Source organism: Pristis pectinata, chromosome 21, assembly GCF_009764475.1.
Source record: "Pristis pectinata isolate sPriPec2 chromosome 21, sPriPec2.1.pri, whole genome shotgun sequence".
In the NCBI taxonomy this organism is placed as follows: Eukaryota; Metazoa; Chordata; class Chondrichthyes; order Rhinopristiformes; family Pristidae; genus Pristis; species Pristis pectinata.
In genome coordinates this window covers 24006872-24028433 of record NC_067425.1, presented here as the reverse complement: position 1 = coordinate 24028433, position 21562 = coordinate 24006872, and the positions used below count along the sequence as shown (strand labels likewise).

The 21562-nt window shown below is 41.3% G+C and overlaps 1 protein-coding gene across 1 annotated transcript in view; it reads left to right on the top strand.

Moving 5' to 3' along the window:
* caln1 (calneuron 1) overlaps positions 1–21562 on the top strand; it is a 276804-nt gene that overhangs the window by 239488 nt on the left and 15754 nt on the right. Inside the window, exon 5 of the mRNA XM_052035670.1 lies at positions 20451–20604. Within this exon, the coding sequence (XP_051891630.1) occupies positions 20451–20604 (154 nt within the window). The remainder of the gene's footprint in view (positions 1–20450; positions 20605–21562) is intronic.

Sequence of the window (21562 nt, the reverse complement as noted above, 5' to 3'; positions counted from 1 at the left end):
TAGAAAAAAATTAAATAAAATCTTTTGAATAAAGTTAATGGCAAAGATGCTTCGTATTTCCTGGCTGGTATTGTGATGACTATGGGGGTTATTTTGGCCTTAAGACGAATGCAGGTGCCATGGGCTTGTCTGCCTGGAAACTCACCTTCTGCTGGTAGTACTGAAATTGCTGTCATGTAGTGGCAACATATTGTATTCTGCCACTGAAATTCATTCCATTGAAGTCATTGGTTTCAGTGGAATGAATTTAAAGACAGAGTGTAATGTCCAGACACTATTAATGTAGTCTGTTAGATGCCATCTTGTTTTGAAGCACATGGGCCTACATAGAGACAATGTGCTGGTGCAACAAGTGATTAGCAAAGCAAATGGTACATTGGTCATTAATATGGGAAGATTTTAGTACAACTGAAATGGTGTCTTGGTGCAGTTACCTACAGCCTTGCTGAGACCACCCCTGGAATATTGTGCATAATTTTTATCTCTTTTCCTGAAACAAAAGGCCATATTTGTGATAGAGGGTGGACAGTGAAGATTCAGTGGTTCCGGGGATGTAGGTTTGCAGTATGAAGACACAATGAGTAGACTGTTTGTATTTTCTAAAGATTAGAAAAATGGGAGAAGATACCCTTAAAACTTACCAAATTCTTATAGGACTTGACCTGCTGGATGCAAGGCAGACGCAAGGCTGGAACCCGGGGTTGGAACCTTGGAATAAAGAGTAGGCCACTTAGGACTGAGGTAAGGGGGAAGTTCCTTCACACAAAAGCTTGGGAGAGCTGTGGAGGCTCAGCTATTGAGTTCATACAAACAGAAGAATTTTGAATATTAATCAAAGGATATGGGAGTGGTGGAGGAAAATGGTACTGAAGTCAAACAAAAAGCCATGATCTTGATGAATGGCAGAGCAGGCTTGAGGGACCAAGTGGCCTCCCCCTGCTCCTATTTCCAAAGAATGAAAGATAAAAGTGTTTCAGCTCAAAAGCCCACCTTGGCCACCACAGAGGATCTTTGGGGCTTGAACACATTGCCAAATATTACCCTCACAAGTGATTGAGTAGATATACAAAATTACTTCATTTGTATAGCACCTTTACAACCCCAGGTTTTACAGTTATAGGGCCGTAGAATTATACAGCACAGAAACAGGCCCTTTGGTCCACCAACTTTGCACCGACCATCAAGTGTCTATTGACACTAATCCGATTTTATTCTTCCCATGTTCCCATCAAATGCCCCCAGATTCTACCACTCACCTACATACCGGGGACAATTTATGGCAGTCAATTAACCTATCAACCCACATGTCTGTGGGATGTGTGGGAAGAAAATGGAATGCCCAGAGGAAACCCACATGTTCTTAGAGAGAACATACAAACTCCACACAGACTGCACCGGAGGTCAGGATTGAACCCGGGTCACTGAAGCTGTGAGACAGCAGCTCTGCTAGCTGTGCCACTGTACTGAAGAAACCAACGGAATATTTTTGAGGTGTCACCATCTTTGTAAAGTAGGAAACTAAGAAACATAACAGCTAATTTACAAATATCAAGGTCTTATCAATAGCAGTGCAGTAATGACCAGACAAATTTTTATTCAATGAAACTGGTTGAGAGATAAATATTAGTCAGAGCTCCTCTGCTTTCCTTTGGATATGTACCAAGGTTCTTTCATAACAACCTGGGGATACAGATATCTTATTTAAAAGATGTTGCCTGAGTTGTGTTCCCTCAGAAATCCAATAGGGAAAGACAAAAGTTACACTGCTATTTCTTTATGACATAAAAGGAGGCCATTTCTGCCAATCAAGTTTATGCCAACCCATCAGAACAATCCCATTCTCCCACCAATATTCCCTGAAACCTATTCTCCTCACATTCCTATAAATTTCCCCCAGATTCTACCACTCACCAACATATTTGGGACAATATACCAATTAACCTACCAACCCACATTACTTTGGATGTGTGAGGACACCAGAGAACCCAAAGGAAACCCACGCAGTGGCAGGGAGATCATGCCACACAGAAGGTACCAGAGGTCAGGAAAAAAAAACAGGTTACTGAAGCAGTGAGGCAACAGTTCTACCAGCTCTGCCATGATTCATCTGTTCTCTTTTTGTGCTGTTCGTTCTGTGTTAGGAGTCAGAGAAACAAGCTTCTTTCTTTCACTAAGTATTATAGCTGATTAAATTTGTTCTATCATTTTTGAAGGGGTAAATATTACTGTTATGGCAACTTGAAGCTTGCAGTTGAAACTCTGAACCCTAAACACCATGATATAGTGACAAGGATATTTTCTTCTCTTGCTGTGAAATGGGTGAATTTGGATTCAACTGCAAGGATGATATTTACTACAGAATATTGCAGTCACTGGTAAATTAATGAGTGTGGAATAAAGAGCCTAGTAATTGGGCCTGTGTTGTGTAAAATCATTCTATTTCTGGGTTAAATACTTGGCCAGGACCACAAATGATGGTACTGTTAGCAGGATGTGAAATATTTAGAGTGATTAGTTAGTGTCAAATATTTTTGGGAATTGTAAGCATGCAAGCACTTTCTGGAAAGTTTACGTGAAGTTCCTTTGATCTCTGCTCAAAAAGATTTGGCCATCTTCCAAAGTTGGAAAGTGAGCGTAACAAATAAAAGAAGGAACATGCCTCATATTCTCAACAGTTTGTCATAAAGTTTGTTTAAGTTTTTCACTTTACAACTTCATTGACATTGTAAATATTGTAGAAACTGCTGTCATTTGTAAACTAGACTGGATAGCATCTTCCACCGTGCCTATGCTTCATCTTCTCTAAACATATTCAATGTAAACTGACTGGGAAGTACTTCATGTAACCAATGAGATATTTTAAAAGGAAAATGGAATACTTGCATTCCTAAAATTTCGGCTTTTCTCCCTCTTTCTTCCTACCCACTTGGCTGGACTGCTAGCTATGGACCAGTTTTGTTGGTTCTTTGATTGATACTTGACTGGAATATTATTTTACATTACCCATCTCTTCTTTGATTACAGAAGGGCATCACTGACATACCTGCAAAAGAAACAACTGCTGCAAATACTGAGTAAGTTAGGAAGCTCATAGAACCAAACCTTGTCTTTCAATTAAACCCTCTGCAGCCTTCCAGACTCAATACTGAGTTCAACAAGTTCAGAGCACTGCTGCTGCTCTTTCAAAATTTAAGCCATTGTGTTATGACAGTTTTGCCGTTACCATGCGCATGTCCCTTTGAGATAACTTTTCTTTTTGTTTTACTTGTCCCATTATCACCCACCTTTCACTCTGCAGCATTATCCCTTTGGTCATTTAATCTGTTCTACCTTTCACTCCATCACAACACTTTAGAATCATAGAGTTATAATCTTACAGTAGTGAAACAGACCCAGGGGCCCACCAAAACCATGGCAACATTCAAGCACCAATTTACATTGATCCTTTTTTTTATTAGAACATAGAACAGTACAGCACAGAACAGGCCCTTCGGCCCACAATGTTGTGTCAACATAGCTATTCCCTCCTGCCTACAGAATGCCCATATACCTCTATTTTCCTCTCATTCATGTGCCCATCCAAGCCCCACCTTCCCATCAACTTTCCCCAGATTTGACCTCACCTACAGAATAGAGGCCATTAACATACCCACCCATACATCTTAGGTTATGGGTGGAAACAGGAGCACCTGGAGGAACCCATGTGGTCACAGGGAGAACTTGCAAACTCCACACAGACAGCACCGTGTGTTCTTCCCAATGCTCACCTTTCCCTACCTCTTTACGTGGCTAAAACATCTTTTGCCTGTTCTGATGAAACATCAGCAACCTGAAAAGTTAACTCTGTTTCTCTGTCCACAGATGCAGCCTGTCTTACTGGGTGTTTATAGCATTTTCCCTTTTACTTCACAATTCCAGTCAAGGCAGCATCTTGCTTTTGCTTTACTATCACTCAAAGTCCATACACCTCATTCAGAATCGCAGGAAGGATTTGGAACCGCAGATGATTACACTCTCCCAAACTAAAGACAATATCGCTGATTTTAACCTCACTAATTGAGATTAACAAACTCAACATGGCTTTAGGATTAAACAGGGAAATTCCTCATGTGTATAATTGAGGAAGTTCAAATAAGCTTTAGCAGTACTTACAAGCCATGAAATAAATCTAATTACAAAATGAATATCCTTTATCCTGGCAAAATAAAATCTGCAGACAATAAGTGGAAAAGCTTGGAATGGTAACAGCTGTGGAGATATGTTAATTACTCAGTCAACATTTTGCATTTCCTTATCTTACTTGTATGCTGATTTCCTAGTATGCATTACCTTCTGGTGTTCCTGAGTCTACTGCTGCCACCTATTGTTACTCACTACCAGGACTAGCTCCATACTGACTACATCAAGTGAGATGGTGATTACTGGTTTCCACAGAGACATAAGGGGATCTCAGCATCGGGACTAATCCAAGCAAGAAAATTTGATTATATGTCAGTGACACACACTCCACCTTGTTTTTGTCCAGTTCATTTTTCAGGATGCAGGCATTGCTGACAAAGCCAGCATTTGTTGCCCATTCGTAATTGCCCTTGAGTAGGTAGTGATGAGCCACCTTCTTGAACCACTAATGTCCACCTGGTGACATTACTCCCCTTTCCAGGTTTTAGACACAGCAACAATGAGGAACTAGAAGTGGGGTGTGTGACTTGGAGGGGAATCTGCAGATGGTGGTGTTCCAGTGCACCTCACCAATGCTCCCATTATCCTCTTGATGGGAGAGGTCGCGGGTTTGGGAGGTGGTGTCCTAGGTAAGTAACTGCAGTGCATTTTGTAGACAGTACACACTGCAGCCACTGTGCATCACTGGTGGAGGGAATTAATGGGATGCAAATCAAGCAAGCTGTTTTGTCTTGGATGGTGCTGAGCTTCTTCAGTGTTGTTGGAGATGCACTCATCCCGGTAAGTGGAGATAAATCCAATACGCTCCCGTCTTGCGCTATGTAGGTGCTGGAAAGGTTAAGGGCTGTTAGAAAGTGAGTTGCTCGGGTCAGGACACTCAGCCTCTGATCTGCTCTCATATTTCCTCACGAGGTAGGCCATTCATTCCATTGAGTCTATGCCAACCTTTAGAGCAATCCCATTCCCTCATTAATTTCCCAGTAACCTATTCTCTCTCACATGCTATTAATTTACAACAGTCAATTAACCTACCAACTAACATGTCCTTGAGATGTGAAAGGAAACCAGAGCACTTAGGGGAATCCCCTCATTCAAAAGGAATATTCGAACTCCACATATGCAGCACCAGATTGAAAGTAGGTCATCAGATCATCGAGGCAGCAGGTCTACCTGTTGCACCACTGGGCCACCATAGTGCCATGTGTAGCCACAGTATTGATGTGACTTTTCCATGTGACTTTCTGGTCAATGTTGACCCTCAGGAGTTTGATGGTGGGGGACATAGTGATAGTGAGGCCATTAAATATCATGGGTAGTTGCTTACCCTCTCTCTTGTTGGAGGCGTTCGCTGCCTAGCACTTCTGTGGCACAAATGTTATTTGCCACTTACTTTTTACTTGTTTGCTGTTTACTCCAACTCATACAACTACCTCTTCTGCATGATACAATGTTTCCACTTTGAACTCTCCACATCACATGCATTTCCATAGGAGAGCAGCTAGTAACATAAGAATGGTCATTATGGACAAATTCCTGCTTCTCACATCTTTCGTGTCTCCTCAGTAACAAGTTGATTTCCAAAGCCATTGTCATATCAGTTTCACTCAAAACTGCTTATTCATAAGTTAATGGAAATTTGTTCTTGTGTGCCATTCCAATTAAATAATGGGAAAAGCATATAGCCCAGTGAAAATATGCTAAGAACCTCTGAAAATAATTAATCTTTGAAAACCAGGCAGGAGAATCAACCAGGAGAACCTACAAATAATGAAATCAGCCCAATTAAAACTATGTCTAATAAATGTGTTCATTTGCAATTCTTTATGCATCATAAAACATCATAAAATGTTTAAACAGATCTCAGTCCATGAAATGATCAATCCATCTTTAAAGTTACACCTGAGGATCCTCACACTGTTTTCACATTGAGATCTCAAAATGAAGCATTAAACTCTTGCTATTTTCACTCAGAGCAATCACACAGTTGGCTTTGGGGAAACACTGCAGTTTAAGTATGTTAAAGATTTTATGTGAATGCACCTGCTAAATTGACTGGCAAGCTTACTCACAACTGGAAGAATTTATAATCTGATGCAAAAAGACTTTAGAGTTCCTCATTGAGTTTTGCCCTATTATTTTTAGAAAGAACGTTTAGGAGGAGTTTTCAGGTAGAGTCTTTTTTACACTTCACTATGACAGAGTGAATGAGATGCACCCAATCAACCAACCAACCAACCAGACTGAGAAAAAAACAAAACTTATACAAAGATAGATCCAACTTGTTAATTTTGTCTTTGTGTCTTTAACTGAAACTGTTGGTCAAATCCCTCTTTCTGCACTTTATCTATACTTTGTTATACTCTTTTCCAAAAATATTATTCATTTTTTCAGAAATAACATAATGGTTTCTACTTAAAATGCTGTTTCTTACTGTTCTTAATGTCCCCTTTGAAAATATTTCTTCTAACGCGCCCCTTAATTCTCAGGAAACTTCAGATGATCGAAATCTGAAATAGAACCAGAACATGCTGCAAACACACGGCAAGTCAGGCAGTGTCTACGGCAAGAGAAACAGAGTTAATTTTTCAGGTCAAAGACCCTTTGTCAGAACTCAGTTTCTGAGTGCCTCCACTATACCCAGCTTCTGTATCTTATCTGTTGTAATGATAAAGGTCCAATTTTTTTAAGTCCTGGTTCAGAACTGTGAGCTTCCTTTCCTCAAACCATTCAACTGACTCTTGACTGTACATTTGCTTTGTTCAAAATAGCTTTCCAGTAATGGTCATTTGGAACACTTGATATAATCTAACCAATGTTACCTACATGTCATAATGCTTTTGTTTTGATATTAATTTCCCTAAGTATAATGTTTCAGTTACCCTTTTATATATTCTTCATCCTGCACTAGAGATGAGAGCAAATAATGTCGGTTCTGACAGAGTGCTGCACTGTTGTTAATGCCATTGTTCCTATGTAACCTTAAAACAGTGGTTTTCAACCTTTTTCATGCTGTGGTCCCCTAGAACATGTCCTTGTTAGATGGCAGACCTCCAAAGCCCACAAAATCAAACAATCAATAATTCATGCATATGACATTTAAATTACTGCACATAGGCCCTATTGAAATAGTGACTATTTCAATCACCAATAATTACCAGTGGTGTCTTTAAGTGTTCAGTTCAATGTGAAGGTTGTGCCTGTTTTGCACTGCAGAATTTGTCCAAATGTGGTGGTATGTGCGACAAACATACGCGTATGTCATCCTCAATATTCAGTCTTGATCTGTATTTGGTTTTCATGGCAGTGACTGCAGAAAATGCTATTTCGCACAAGTAAGTGGTTGCAAATGGTAACAGAACATTGACGGCTTTGCCGGACAGCAGTGGATACTCCTGGGAACGTGCTATCCAGAACGACAACAGTGACATTCGGTTGAACTGCAAGCCCAAAGTCCTGTCAGATGACAGTTCAGCCAATTCTTCTTGTTCACGTCCAGTTAAATCAGTAAGCATGCATTCAAACGGATTTCAAATCCAATCAAACATGCTCGTGTCATCGTCACCGAAATACTCATGGAAATAATGTGACAGCTGTTGAATATGGTTCAAAACGGTGCTCACAATGGTCTCTGCCTTAGTCTCGTTCACTATCAGAAAGTCAGCCAGCAACGGAAGCATATCATAGACACCTTGCTCACATCTTCCCTTCCAGATACGGAGTTTTTTCTGGAAGGCATTGATTTTGTCATGTGTTTTCAGAACATTTGAGCCAGGTCCTTACAATGATAGATTTAAGCTGTTCGAAATGTTGAAAATATCTGCAAGATAAACTAATCTGGCAACCCATGTCTCATCTGTCGAGAACTGTGCTAATGATCTGTTATGCTCATTTAGAAAAATGAGCAGTTCATCTCGCAATTCACATACACACTGCACAACATGGCCTCATGACAGCCATCTGACTTCTGTATGTAGCAACAAATGCTTATGCTCGGCGTCCATTTCACGGCATACGTTTTCAAACAAACGATGATTGAGCGGCCTGGCTTTGATAAAGTTAACAATTTTAATGCACATGGAAAACACATCCGCAAGATTTTCATCCATATCTTTTGCAGCCAAAGCCTCATGGTGAATCATGCAGTGGGTTGCTGCTACATGTGGAGCTACTTCTCTCACTCGTGCGACTAGACCCGACTTCCGTCCCGTCATTGCGGCAGCACCATCCGTGCATACTCTAATACACTGTGTCCACGCCAATGCCGATTGTACTAAAAAAGTGTAAAGCACACGGGAAAGTTCTTCACCGGTTGTACGCCCTGAGAGCGCCTTACAGAACAAAAAGTCTTCCAAACCCTCTCCTCCCCAGCAATATCGAACATAAACCAACAACTGCGCAGCAGGCAACATCAGTACTTTCATCGAGCTGAATCGCAAATCTGACTTGCTGAAGGCGTGCTGTCAGCTGGCTCTGTATATCTTCTGCCATATCGCCAATTCTTCTGCTCACTCTGTTATCAGACAGTGGAATGGCTTTCAGTTTTTGACTGGATTCTTTTCCCAGTACAACTTCACACATATCTACTGCTGCAGGAAGTATAAGCTCTTCTCCAGTTGTGTGAGGCTTTCTGGAACGTGCTATTCATAATGCTACCAAATATGATGCGCGAAGAGCCTTCTCATTTACAGTGGCGCAGGCTGTCATTTTGCCTTTCTGCTTGAGGTACAGCTCCTTTTGCCGCTCAAGATATTCCTTTGGCTTTCTGGCAATATCTGGATGCACTGTTGTTAAATGGCACTTGAATTTCGCTGGTTTCATTGCATCGTTGGACAGTGTTTGCAAAGACACAGCACAGAGAGGTTGGTCCGCATTTGACTCCACTGCGATGAAGCCGTATGAAATGTATTCTGGATCGTACTTGCATTGTTTTCTCTTTCGGTCACCTTTATGCCCTTCATCATCAGAATCTTCCAGTTTCTGGTCAGCTTTTCTCTTCAGAAATTTCTCCATACTCAGCAATACACGCTGGACAGTTTAATTACTATTACTGATAAACAAAATTATCAAAACTAATCTAAAATTTACACGCTTACACACTTTTTGTTTAACAGTGACGTCACTGTGGCGTAAATGCACTGTAGATAAGCAATATTATTAAGGCACACCAACAACGTCACTCAGTCTCGCTAACACAACAGTGCACGACAGAATAGTAGTGAGTAGTGAACACTACTGACTACTCTGACTACACAAATCGAATATTAAGCGGCAGCTTACCAGAAGGGAACACCGTCTAAGTCTCCAAGATTGTCACCTATAACAGATAGAATAGATATGGCTGATTTTCTGAATAGTGGAAAACTGGAGCAAGCAAGTAAGCTATGTCTTTGTAGCAGGTCGCTTTTCCATTTTTTCCTTGGCTTGCTCTCAGACCCCCTGGCAACCCGCCAACCTCTGCCTTAAAGGACTTTGTCAGCTTTTACAGATGGATGTAAAAAGTCCATCAGCACTAACAGCAAATGTGTCCTCTCAGTATCATATTTAGCCTTTATCACTCAGACCACATTACTAAAGCCGATCATTTGGTCACTCATTTCAGTGCTGTTAGTGGGATCTTGCTGTGTGAAGATAAGCTGTTGCATTTACCTATGTGACACTGCACATGAAGATTTCATTGGCAGTCAAGTGACTGGGGGCATCCTAAGGTTGTTAAAGGTGTTGTACAAAGATGTATTTCTATCCATTTCAGTTTGTGATTACCCTAACTGATTTTGAAATTAATTGATCTGGATTGGGTACTCAGGCAGCAAGCCCCATGTTTATATCTCCAATCTAATTAAGAGATTTTTATCTCTGATTGTTTCAAAACTGTGTGTGGCTACTGATGAACTGAGATCAGAAATTTCACCCTTGTGACTCTACTACTGAATCAGTCATGAAAAGTCCTTCATTCTAAATGTATTCTCTTAACTTTTTAAAATGTAGATCTGGTCAGTACTTTTCCATCAGTATGGGCCATAAGCAGTTCCATTTGCACTGCTCATAATTTTCACTGGAAAACCTTACGTTCATATTCTTGAATTCTCTAGATCAAAGAGGATTAAGCTTCCAGGGAAAACTAACCTTAGTTCTTTTTATTACTGGTGTTAGGCTTCTGTGACCTGTGTTTGAAACTCATTGTTTTAGAGCATAGATTCATCCTTGGTGTAAGACTAATATCTTGAAGATTTAGCCCCAGAGAAATCCTTGCTTGAAAGGTTTAGCTATGAATATTCAGGCAAGGTATTAAACTGGAAAGAGTTCATAAAAGTCAAGTTGTGCTGCGTATGTTCAAAGTAAAACCTACTCGTCTGACGGCCCTGTTCAATAGTGGCGGCACAGTGGTGCTGCAGGTAGTAAAGCTGTCTCACATCTCCAGCAACCTGGATTCGATTCTGACCTTTGGTGTTGGGTGGGTTTCAACACTCTGTGGGTCTCCAGCTCCCTCCCACATCCCAAAGACGTATTGGTTGTAAGGTTAATTGGCTACTGTATACTACCTCTCAGTTAGGTGACTGGTGGGAGAATCAAGGGGTGTTGGTGGCCAAGTGTGAGAGTACAGGGAAGTAGGTGGGGAAATGGGATTGCTCTGAGAGCTAGTATAAATTTGATGGACAGAATGCTATTATATGGAAACCTGCGTGTTATTACTCAGCACTGAGTATTGTCCAATGTCTTTATTGTTGATGAAGTGAAATGAAATCATCAGTGTAAAGGGGCCCTAACTCTTTCAGAGTCACTCTTATATGAGAGCTCATTAAGTTCAGGTTCCCAGTAACTAAGATCAAAAAGACCTCATTGTAACACCATCTGATTCACATTTTAGATCTGCCCCAGCTATCCTGACAGTATTCAAAAACTTAGTGGAGAAATTAGGATCCTTATTGTCATCGTTCTGAGCAGTGAAATGCCTCTAGTTTGCAGTGCAATGTTTGCAGAGGAGAGGGTGAAGGGTTCTAAAGAGGATGCCATGTCCACACAGGGTCTTCTGTAAACAATTCTAGGTTCATAATTGTTGAATAGTGTCTCTGGGGACTGCACACTATTGAGGAGATGTTTCCCACAGTGACAACCACACAACAAAGGCAGAACCATACTGATCTAAAGGTGATTGTGGCCCAGAATTTCTTTGCCACAGTACCTGGCTGCAGCTGTAATTTGTAGACAAGAAGTCCATCAGGAGGCCACTGAGCACTGTTCACCGGGAGAACTGAGTTCATCTCCATCTCCCTTTGAAGGAAAGAGCAATCAGTGCTAGCAAGGAGCTTTGGAGAAACATTGAAATAGGACCAGAAGTAGGCTATTTGGCTCTTTGAGTCTGATCCACCATTAAAAATTGTCATAGCTGATCATCTGTCTCAATAACATATTCCTGACAAGTGCAAGGTGATGCATTTTGGGATGTCAAAAAGGCACAGGACATATACAGTAAATAGTAGGAATATCGATGAACAGAGACCTTGGGGTCCAAGTCCATAGTTCTCGGAAAAAGTCAACACAGATTGATAGTGTGGTGAAGAAGGCATATATCATCCTTGCCTTCATAGGTAGGGGCGTAGAATATAAAAGCTGAGATCTTATGTTGCAACTTTACAGACACCAGTTACGTCACACTTGGACTATTATGTGCAATTCTAGTCACTTGGCTGGCGGTGAGAGGGGACCTCCCAGTAAGATCCGTCCTGCATGGTTGGGGCATCACCCCCAGCGCGCGCTGCCCCCGGGAGGGCTGCGCCGGGGACAAGACGGTCACCCACCTCTTTGCGGGCTGTGGGTTTGCGAGGAGGGTGTGGCGAAAGATGCAGGGGTCCTTGTCACGTTTCATCCCAAGCAGCAGCGTATCAGAGGATTCTCTGATCTACGGGCTGTTCCCGGGGACACACACAGAGACGGACATCAGCTGCTGCTGGAAGGTCATCAACTCGGTGAAAGACGCCCTTTGGTCTGCCCGAAACTTGTTGGTCTCCCAGCAATGCGAGATGTCCGTAGGGGAATGCTGCCGACTGGCAGATTCTGGGCTGCAGGAGTACGTGCTGAGGGACGCACTGAAGCTGGGTGCAGCCAGCGCGAGGGCTCAGTGGGGAAGGACGACAGTTTAGGGTTCTTCTGCCACAGGAGAAGAAGGAGCAGGGTCAGGCAAGGAAGCCGCTCAAAGGTTGTAAATATGGGATTGGAGTATCACCCCAGGGAGCCACACGTGTGGCATCGGTGCTGTGTTTTTTATATATAAAAAGGTAACACTAAGAATTGAACTGTACACGAATGTAAAGGTTTGAACAGTTTTTTATTATTGTATATAGTTTCCTTTATTATGAATAAAGTTTATTTTGATAAAAAAAAATTCTAGTCACTACACTACAGGAAAAAGTGATTGCACAGGAGAAAGTGCAGAGGAGATTCAGCAGTACATTACCTGGATTGGAGGACTTTCATTATGGGGAGACGTCAGATAGGCTGGGCTTGTTTTCCCTGAAGTGATGGAGGCTAAGGGGTGACCTGAGAGTTAAGATTATGAGATACGTAGAAAGGGTAGATAGTCAAAATCTTTTTCCATGGTAAGGGTATCAAAAGCAAAAGGGCATAAGTTTAAGGTGAGAGAAAGGAGCTGTGAAGAGAATCTGAGGGGTAAGATTTTTACACAGAGTGGTTGACATCTGAAACATGCCGACATAGGGGATGGTGGAATCAGATACAATCACTATGTTTAAGATGAATTTAGACAGACATTTAAATAGGCAAGGCATAGTGGGATACAGACTGTGGGGAAATGGGATTAGTGTAGATGGGCAGAAAGGTTGGCATGGACATGGTGGGCTGAAGGATTTCGTTCCTGTGTTATACGACTCTATGACTCTCTCTCTCTCCATACCAGTGGAAGTCTTTTGTGTCTCTAAATCTTTCTCCTTCTTAAATATACTCCACCCACTGCTGTGGTGGATTCCAGAGGTATGCCACCCTCTGTGAAGAAATTTTTCCTTCATCTTGGTCCTAATCTTGTAGCTCTCTCCAATGACCCTGGTGAGCACTGGGCCGAGAGTGCCTGGCATCAGATAGTGCTACCTCACTGTCAACAGCAGCACCTTGGAAAGTGGCTGACTTACAACAGAGGCACTGGTGGACTTGTAGGGGTGGGAAGATGAAAACTGAAATCCTGAGAGAGGACTGAAGGTCCAGGAAACCTGAAAGCACCACCATTCCCCAGGGACAATTCTGGTAACCTGGAGGACATGGCTCAACAGTCAAAGTGAGGAGAGCAGCAGTCTGATCTCCCCTGCTGCGCTCAGGGATTGGGTGTCTTGTGCTTGTGCTGCAGTGACATCACCTTCAGAAGTTGCATGATGTTGAAATGTAGATAGCAGCCACTTCCGTGCTGGTGAGGAAAGATGGATACTCAGGTCTGTGGGAGGCATTGTGCAAGGTTGGAGCTGGACTTTGATGTTGTGCTCAGCTTTCCAGCAGGACAATCAATGCCCATTCTGCACACCCCTTAACCTTCTTCTATAGGTAAGCCCCTTATAGCATTCAAGCAGATTTTAAGGATTTAGGAAAAAGATGACCTCAAAAAGTGGTATTTTCCAGATTACCCTGTGCCATGTGCTGAGAGTGTCGCACAGATAAAAGTGTGGCTGAAGAGGTGATTCAGAAGAAAGGTCTTTAAATTTCCGGGAGACTGGGGCCTACTCCTGGGGATATTGGAACCTGTACAAAGTAAACCAATTACAGCTCATTTTGTCTGGATTGTCCTTAAGGATTGGGAGCACTAAATATCCACCCCAGACAAGAAATAGAAAGTTTTCTGACAGGGCCTGACTAAAGGCAGTGTGATGGGTGAGGGAAGGAGCAGGGAGGCGGGAAGCCTGTATCAGCTGCACTTTGTAAATCAGAAGGGAGTGTGGGAGGATGGTTAAGTGGGAACGTGCAGAGAAGGATTAGTCATTAGCCTGCTGTCGTCTTCCATGGTCTCATCATTGCCCATGGACTCTGTGGAGCAGTAGCTCCAGTGCTTACAAGCACTCTCTCCATCAGGCCGCTGAGGTAATGTAGGCACACACACTGGTAATATTGAGACTGTGCGTCAGTTTGTGCTGAGAGGGAGAGGGAAGCCTACCATTGTTGAATTGCTGGCAGTTTGTATAACTCTGAGGCGTGGGTCTTAGTGCTGGGATAGTGTGCGTGATGGTGTGATTCAATGTATTTCTGAATCCTGCTTGATGGAGATTGTTTTTGAGTAAGTTTGCAACATATGGTATGGAGTTGGTAGAATTGGCTGGAAGGGAGATGGTTTGTTAATTGGTTATTGAGATACAGTGAAAAACTTCGTTTTGCATGCCATCCGTGCAGATCATTTCATCACATCAGTACATCGAGGTAGTACAAGGGGAAAGCAAAAAAAAAAATGCAGAATAAAGTGTTATAGTTACAGAGAAAGTGCAGTGCAGGCAGGCAATAAGGTGCAAGACCACGATGAGGTAGATTGTGAGGTGAGGAGTTGTCTTTGCTGACCTGGATTTGAGTATTGCTGGCCAGCTACAAAAGGTTCAAGTCACTGCACATATCAGCCTCGAGCCCAGCAACAGCACACTGATTGCTGATGTCATGGAAGAAAGGTATGAGCATGAATTTCTGGTGTAACCTTCCCTAACTCAGCTGCCATGAAGTAATCACACATTGCTAGATGGTTTTGGTGCCACCCATTGTCTCCCCATTCTTATGCATGTGCCCAGCCTCTGAATGTGACCAATGTTTAGACCCATTGTATTTTAGAATAGAATTGAATCCTCCCAGTACCTAGAGAAACACCATTACACTCAATTTGATGTGAAATGTTTGTTTCATCATTAAAAGTTATCAGTTTCTGATGTTTAATGCTGAGATACTGTGTTCATTGGCTGATTATGATATTATGTATCACAGCAAGAATGTATTTGGGAACGGAACCAACTCTGGGTATTTGGCAGAACAAAAACTAGTTCTGCTTTGATTGGAACTGTGGAGTGTTCTTGGCCGAGTGGGGAATAATATCCCTCAGGGAAGCTATCAATGTTGTGGCATTTGTGCATCATCATCATCAAAACATATAGGAGGATGGGCCTTATGGACAACATTTGCAAAAAAAGGTTCTCTACCAATGTGCCCCTTCTGTGCCTCACTCGTGGTGAGACCTTGGAAAACGTGGACCACTTCCCATATCTTCAGCGCCATCTCTCAGTGAAGGGAGATGGTGATCAAATTCACCATCAGCTCCAATGTGCCTGTGCAGTACTTAGTCAATTGAGGAAAACTGAAGATCAAAACCTTAGATGTGGCACAGCAGCGATCCCTGTCCTCCTATATACTCCTGAGAGTGGGACTACCTACAACAGGCATCTCAGGGCCCTGGAAAGATACTACCAACAGTGTCTCTGCAAAATCTTCCAACTCCACTTCCAACATCCGTGCCCTCTCCCAGGACAGTATTCCCAGTACTGAAGCCCTAGTTGAACTCAGTCACTACTTTGAGCAGGCTACATCACTCCAATGCCCATCACTGGAGTCCTGAAACAAATGCTGTATCATGGGAAGAGATTATGAATGGATAGAGGAAAAGATTCAAGGACGTTCTCAAAGCCTTCTTGAGGAAATGCAACATCCCCACTGATTCCAAGGAATTTCTGGCCCATGACCATTCGAAGTAGAGAAGGAGCACTTGAGATGGCATTGAAAACCTTAACATTATGCTTTGGGAGCACAGAGAAGCCCTGCATTAAGGGGGGAAGGAGTATATCACCTCACAAGCGATTTACCCACCCACCCCAGCTGACACCACCTGTCCCATCTGGTACCACATTGGTCTCATGGTCATCACCCCAGAACTCACAAAACCAGAATGGAAACTTTAACCCCAAGGACTGCCTGAGGAAAACTTGTGTGCCATCAGTATCTGATACTTCAACATGACAGAGTCTCCAATGGACTTTCTTTTAATTCATTTTTCAGGTTCTGGTTCATTTCGTGTCCATCCCTGATTACCCTTGAGCTGACAGTGAGCTGCATTCTTGGATCTCAGGACTCCTTCTGGTGAAGATATTCCCAAAATGCTTTTGTGTAGGGAGTTCCAGGATTTAGATCCATGAATGATGAAGGAACAGCAAATCAGTAGGGTGTTCTTATTAAGGCAGAAACACAAGGGACTGCAGATCCTGGGATCAAAAAAACAAACTGCTGGATGAACTCAGCAGGTCAGGCAGCATCAGTGGAGACAAAGGGATAGTTGATGTTTCAGGTTGACACCCTGTTGTTATCATTACCTTCCAAGACTTAAACTAAACACTGTCCCAGAATTTTCTGCGGCAGGGCATCTACACAGGACTTGGCAAGAATCCCAGGTTTGCAAGGCAAACCTGGAAAGATCGGAAAAGCTGTTTCATTCTTTTGAGGAGATTAGAGGTTGAGTACATTGTGGGAAGCCACACCTCACCATTACACATGTATTTACATCATTAAGTACGTACATAAATTTCTGCATCAGATTAAATGGGGAAGCCATTATTAGTGTGTGAATAATTCAGCAATTTGTAGTGATTCACAACCTGTATCCCTTTCTCATCTGGATTATTTACACATTAATAATGGTGTGCACATTTCACATGCCATTATTTTTTTCCACATTCTGGATTTCGTTTGACAACTGTTCCTATCAAGTCTGATATTTTTGCTTCTAAACACTTTCTGTATGATTCAATATTGCACAGATATCCTTGTTCTGATGCTCTCTACTCAACATTATGTCTCCTGTGTATTCCTGCTGTGCATCAGATTACTGAGCATTAAGAAAGAATATTGATCTCACAATTGCTAAGCGCCTACACCGCTCTCTGAATAATTCTTCACCTTGGAATATTCTGCTTTCTCCATGTGTATCATCTTTAAAGTAGATATAGTATTTACAAAGCATTCACAAAGGTCATCAGTAAAGGTCATAGGACCATTACCAAGGGATTACGCTGCTCACAATTTGTAATTAGAACCACTATCAATGTCTACCTTCTGTTCCCTATTATCTAGCCAACTAATTATCCAATTTACAATCTTGGATCCTGAGAGCTTTCACAGTAGTCATAACTCTCCTGTGAAAGACCAAGTCAAGGGCTTTTTGAAAGTCAAAATGTATAATATCCTCAATTTTGCTCATTTATAATCTGTTATATTGCTGAAGAATTCCAGTCTATTTATTAGGTACAACCTGTGGCACAGAAGCTCTGTTGCCTGGGATTTTTCAGACTTCCCTGTCATCAGGTGCTGCTGATTTTCTTCCTTTTAATGGGCTCCTATATCTTGCACACCACAGTTGTCAAGCCAAATTCTTTCTAGGACATTTTGTCTCCTTTTCGCCCTTGTTATTTAACATCATTCTTGTCAAAGAATGAACAGATCTGTCACCTGTTGACAGGGCTTTACCATTATGGCTGTAAAACTCACACCTGGAAAACAGCCCACCTTCTGAATTATCTTTGGCTGCTGAGGAAAAGGCTGCCCTGCGTTTGGCACATCTCATAGGTACATGGCTGAGATTGATAACTCCATGTGTGGAAGATCACAGGACAGATGTTGTCTCCTACCAGCCCCTGGCACAACATCTTGGCTGTACTGCTCAAAGCTAATGCATTTGAAACATTTTTTTTCCAGTTCAGTAGTTCCATTGTCATTGATGAATAAGGCAGCACCTACACTCAGATTTTCACTAATAATGCTGAATGAAAAGGACAAACTTTTATAACAAAGGAATTATGGTTGAAGTGAAAAGACTATGTTGCAGTAAATGTATCAGTCAATTAATACCCTGCAAGGTGCCACAAACAAGTGAGGTACGCGAAAGACAGAAAGATTTGTGTAATGCCTTTCATGCCCACAGGATGACCGAGTATTTGGAAATGTAGTCACAGCCATAAAATAGGAAATGTGGGAGTCACTTTGTGCACAGCAGGTTAGCCCAAGCAGCAGGGTATAATTGCTCGACAATCTGACTTTGCTGCTGTTGTTTAAGGAAGACTTTTCTGTTAGAACAACACAAGAAGTCTCTGCTCTTTAAAAATTGTGCCAGGAAATCTGTTCACATTCACATGACCAGGCAGGACCCAAAATTTAGCACCACATTGGAAAGTAGGGATCTTCCGTAACTCTCTCAGTACGACATTGAAGTGTCAGCCTGGATTTGAATTCAAGGCCTGGACTTGGATTTACACACCAACCTTCTGGTAGGGGCTAATGTGTTACCATTTGAATCGAAATGTCAAAGTCAAGCTTATTGTCATATGCACAAGTACATGTCTGCACATGGAAAATGTACTTGCAGCAGCATCACAGGCACATAGTAGTAGAGACACAACATTCACAGGAAAACATAAATTACACATTAATTATACAAAATTATACAAGAATGAACACAATTAGAACAAAAAAAAGTCCACTGTAGTGCAAAGTGGTCAAAGTAGTCATAGTGTTACTACATTGAGGTACTGATTAGGGTTGTACAGGTTGGTTCAAGAACCAAATGGTTGAAGGGAAGTAGCTGTTCTTGAAACTGGTGGTGTGGGACTTCAGGCTCCAGCCCGATGGTAGCTGCGAGAAGATGGTATGGCTCGGATGGTGGGAATCTTTGATGATAGGTACTGCCTTCTTGAGGCAGTGCCTCATGTAAATACTACCAGTGGTGGGGAGGGATGTGCCAGTGATGGATTGCGCTGAGTCCAACATTCCTTTTAACATTCCTGTGCATTCAAATTGCTGTTCCAGACTATGATGCAACCAGTCAGGAAACTTTCAGCAGTACGTCTGTAGAAGTTTATTAGAGTCTTCAGTGACATGCCGAACCTCCTGAACATTCTAAGAAAGTAAAGATGCTGGTGCACCCTCCTTGTGATTGCATCTATGTGCTTGGCCAAGGACAGGTCATCCAATGTTAAAACCCAGGAATTTAAAGTTGAAACTTAAAGTGAAGGAAGGGATTTTGTTCTGAGACAAAGAAAACCAATGATGATGCCATTAAACAAAGGGATAAAGAAAAATTAAACTGGTTAATAAATATAGTAACTAATTGGGTAAGTTTTTTTGTCTGTGAAAATTTTACAATTTTAATTTAATTTATATTTTTATTTGGTTAAATGTACACACTATTAATGGCATAATGCAATAAGAACAACACATTTAAAAAGTACTTTTAACAAAGTAAAACAACCCAAAGAGCTTCACAGGAATGTTACAAAAAGATTGACATTGAGCCACGTAAGGAAATATTATGATTAAAAGCTCACTTGTTGAAGGTTTTATGGAGTATTTTGAAAGAAGAGAGACAGAGAAGGAGAGTTTTAAGGAGAGATTTGCAAAATTTAAGCTCTTGGCAGTTGAAGGTACAGCTATCAGTGGTGGAGTGATTAAAATAGGATGCATAAGAGGAGAAAGACAATGACCTCGGAGCGCTGTCGGGCTGGAAGAACAAACAGAGTTAAGAGACAAGATCATAGTGAGACTTGAAAATGTGGATGAGAATTTTAAAATTGAAAAGAGACAATGCAGGTCACTGGTGATGCAGGGTGATGGGATTTGATGCATTAGGATAGGGCAGCAAAGGTATTTTATGGAGATTAGTAGATAGGAGGCAGACCAGGAGGGGCTTTGGAATTGTCTAATCTAGGCAAAGCGGGGGATGCTTTTAGCAAAACAGGTGGAATTAGTAATGTTATTGAGGCAGAAATAAACAAGTTTGTCGAGGGTTCAAAAACAGTCCAATCCTTATCTCAGGGCCAAACGTAATATTAATATGGTGAACAATCTGATTGTCAGTCCAGAGATGTGGTTATGGATAGTAAATGGAGTTTCCAGCAGGGACCAAGGTTAAATACACCTGCCTTATAAATATAAATGTAAATTGCAACACACACAAATGAATCTCCTTGTATATTATAAGCAGGGCATATATTTGATTTTCTTTTTAAACTTCTAGCCCAAATTTTAATGAGCAAGACAGGAACTTGCATTGCATCCTGTTGGTCAACTCGCAAAGACTGCAAGGGCAGAAACGTGACTGGGATCTTTCTGCTCAGGGAGGCAATGAATATGATTGAAAATGACATTGAGAAAGATTAATTGAAAATATAATTCAGTTACAACTTCTTTGAGATACTGAACATTCTCTCATCAAATTAACTAACGATTATTTAATTCTGGCCATGGATTGATTCTTATTTTTCCACCAGTTTGATATGCAGAGGATTACACTGGAAGAACTGAAGCACATATTATTTCATGCATTTCGGGACCATTTGACAATGAAAGACATTGAGAACATCATCATAACAGAGGAGGAGAGCCTGAATGAAAGTTCAAGTAACTGTCACACTGAATTTGAAGGTAAGCCCATTGTACATTTAGAACAGAGAAACTGAGTTTATTATTTTTGAAGTTAGCTTGAATCACTTTCAACTAAAGAAGAATAAAAATAAATCAAATGAAGGTCACCACAAATTTTACTTGATTTAGGTTTCTATGACATTTTGTTACCGGGCAAAGTCACAAACCTTGCCTATTTTCTTCAGTGCTAACAGCAGCTTTCTATTCATTGCTGCACTCTTGCTTGTAAGGTTGTTCTTTTTACTTCAATCAGAACAAGAATAGTTTATTTTCCTTCCAATCAGCAATCTTCAGAATAGATCTGAAGTTGAGAGCATCACTTTACAGATAGCATTAGTTTTCTGGTAGCTCTCCTATTTGTTAGCACGACCACATTACAATTCCTGTCTTCATCATTCTCAATTTGCCTATAGCCTTTGACTTGGTTGAACACTTTATCCTCAATAAATATCTGACTTTGTGTATTGAGCTATTTTATTACAGGAAAGGTGCTTTACAACTACATCCTGAGTAAGAAGTATTGCTTTTCCTAAAAACAAATAAAGTTACAAGCTAGATTTCTCTGTGAACGATGCAATTGAGAAATTTGATAGAACATTGTCTATTGTTAAATCAACAATTTTATTTGGCCAAGCTCCCCTTTAAGAAATCAATTCTTGTTTAAACTCTGATTTCATCACCAGCTGGCAAGTGATTCAGGGCTTATCCACAACTATAGAGTCTGCTGATAGATTGATTCAAATTTGTATTGCACGAGGCATGAACAAAATATGTATAATTAATATGGGTTTCTAGAATGGCAGATCTTCATGTAGCTCACCCCTTTATGAGTTAATTCTTGGAAATAATGATGAGTCACAAAATTAATTAAAATTTCTGCCAACCATTTGAGATTAGGAAGAAAGATTGCAAGAAACCCTTCAGTTACTTGGAGCTGTCTGACACACACAGCCTCAAG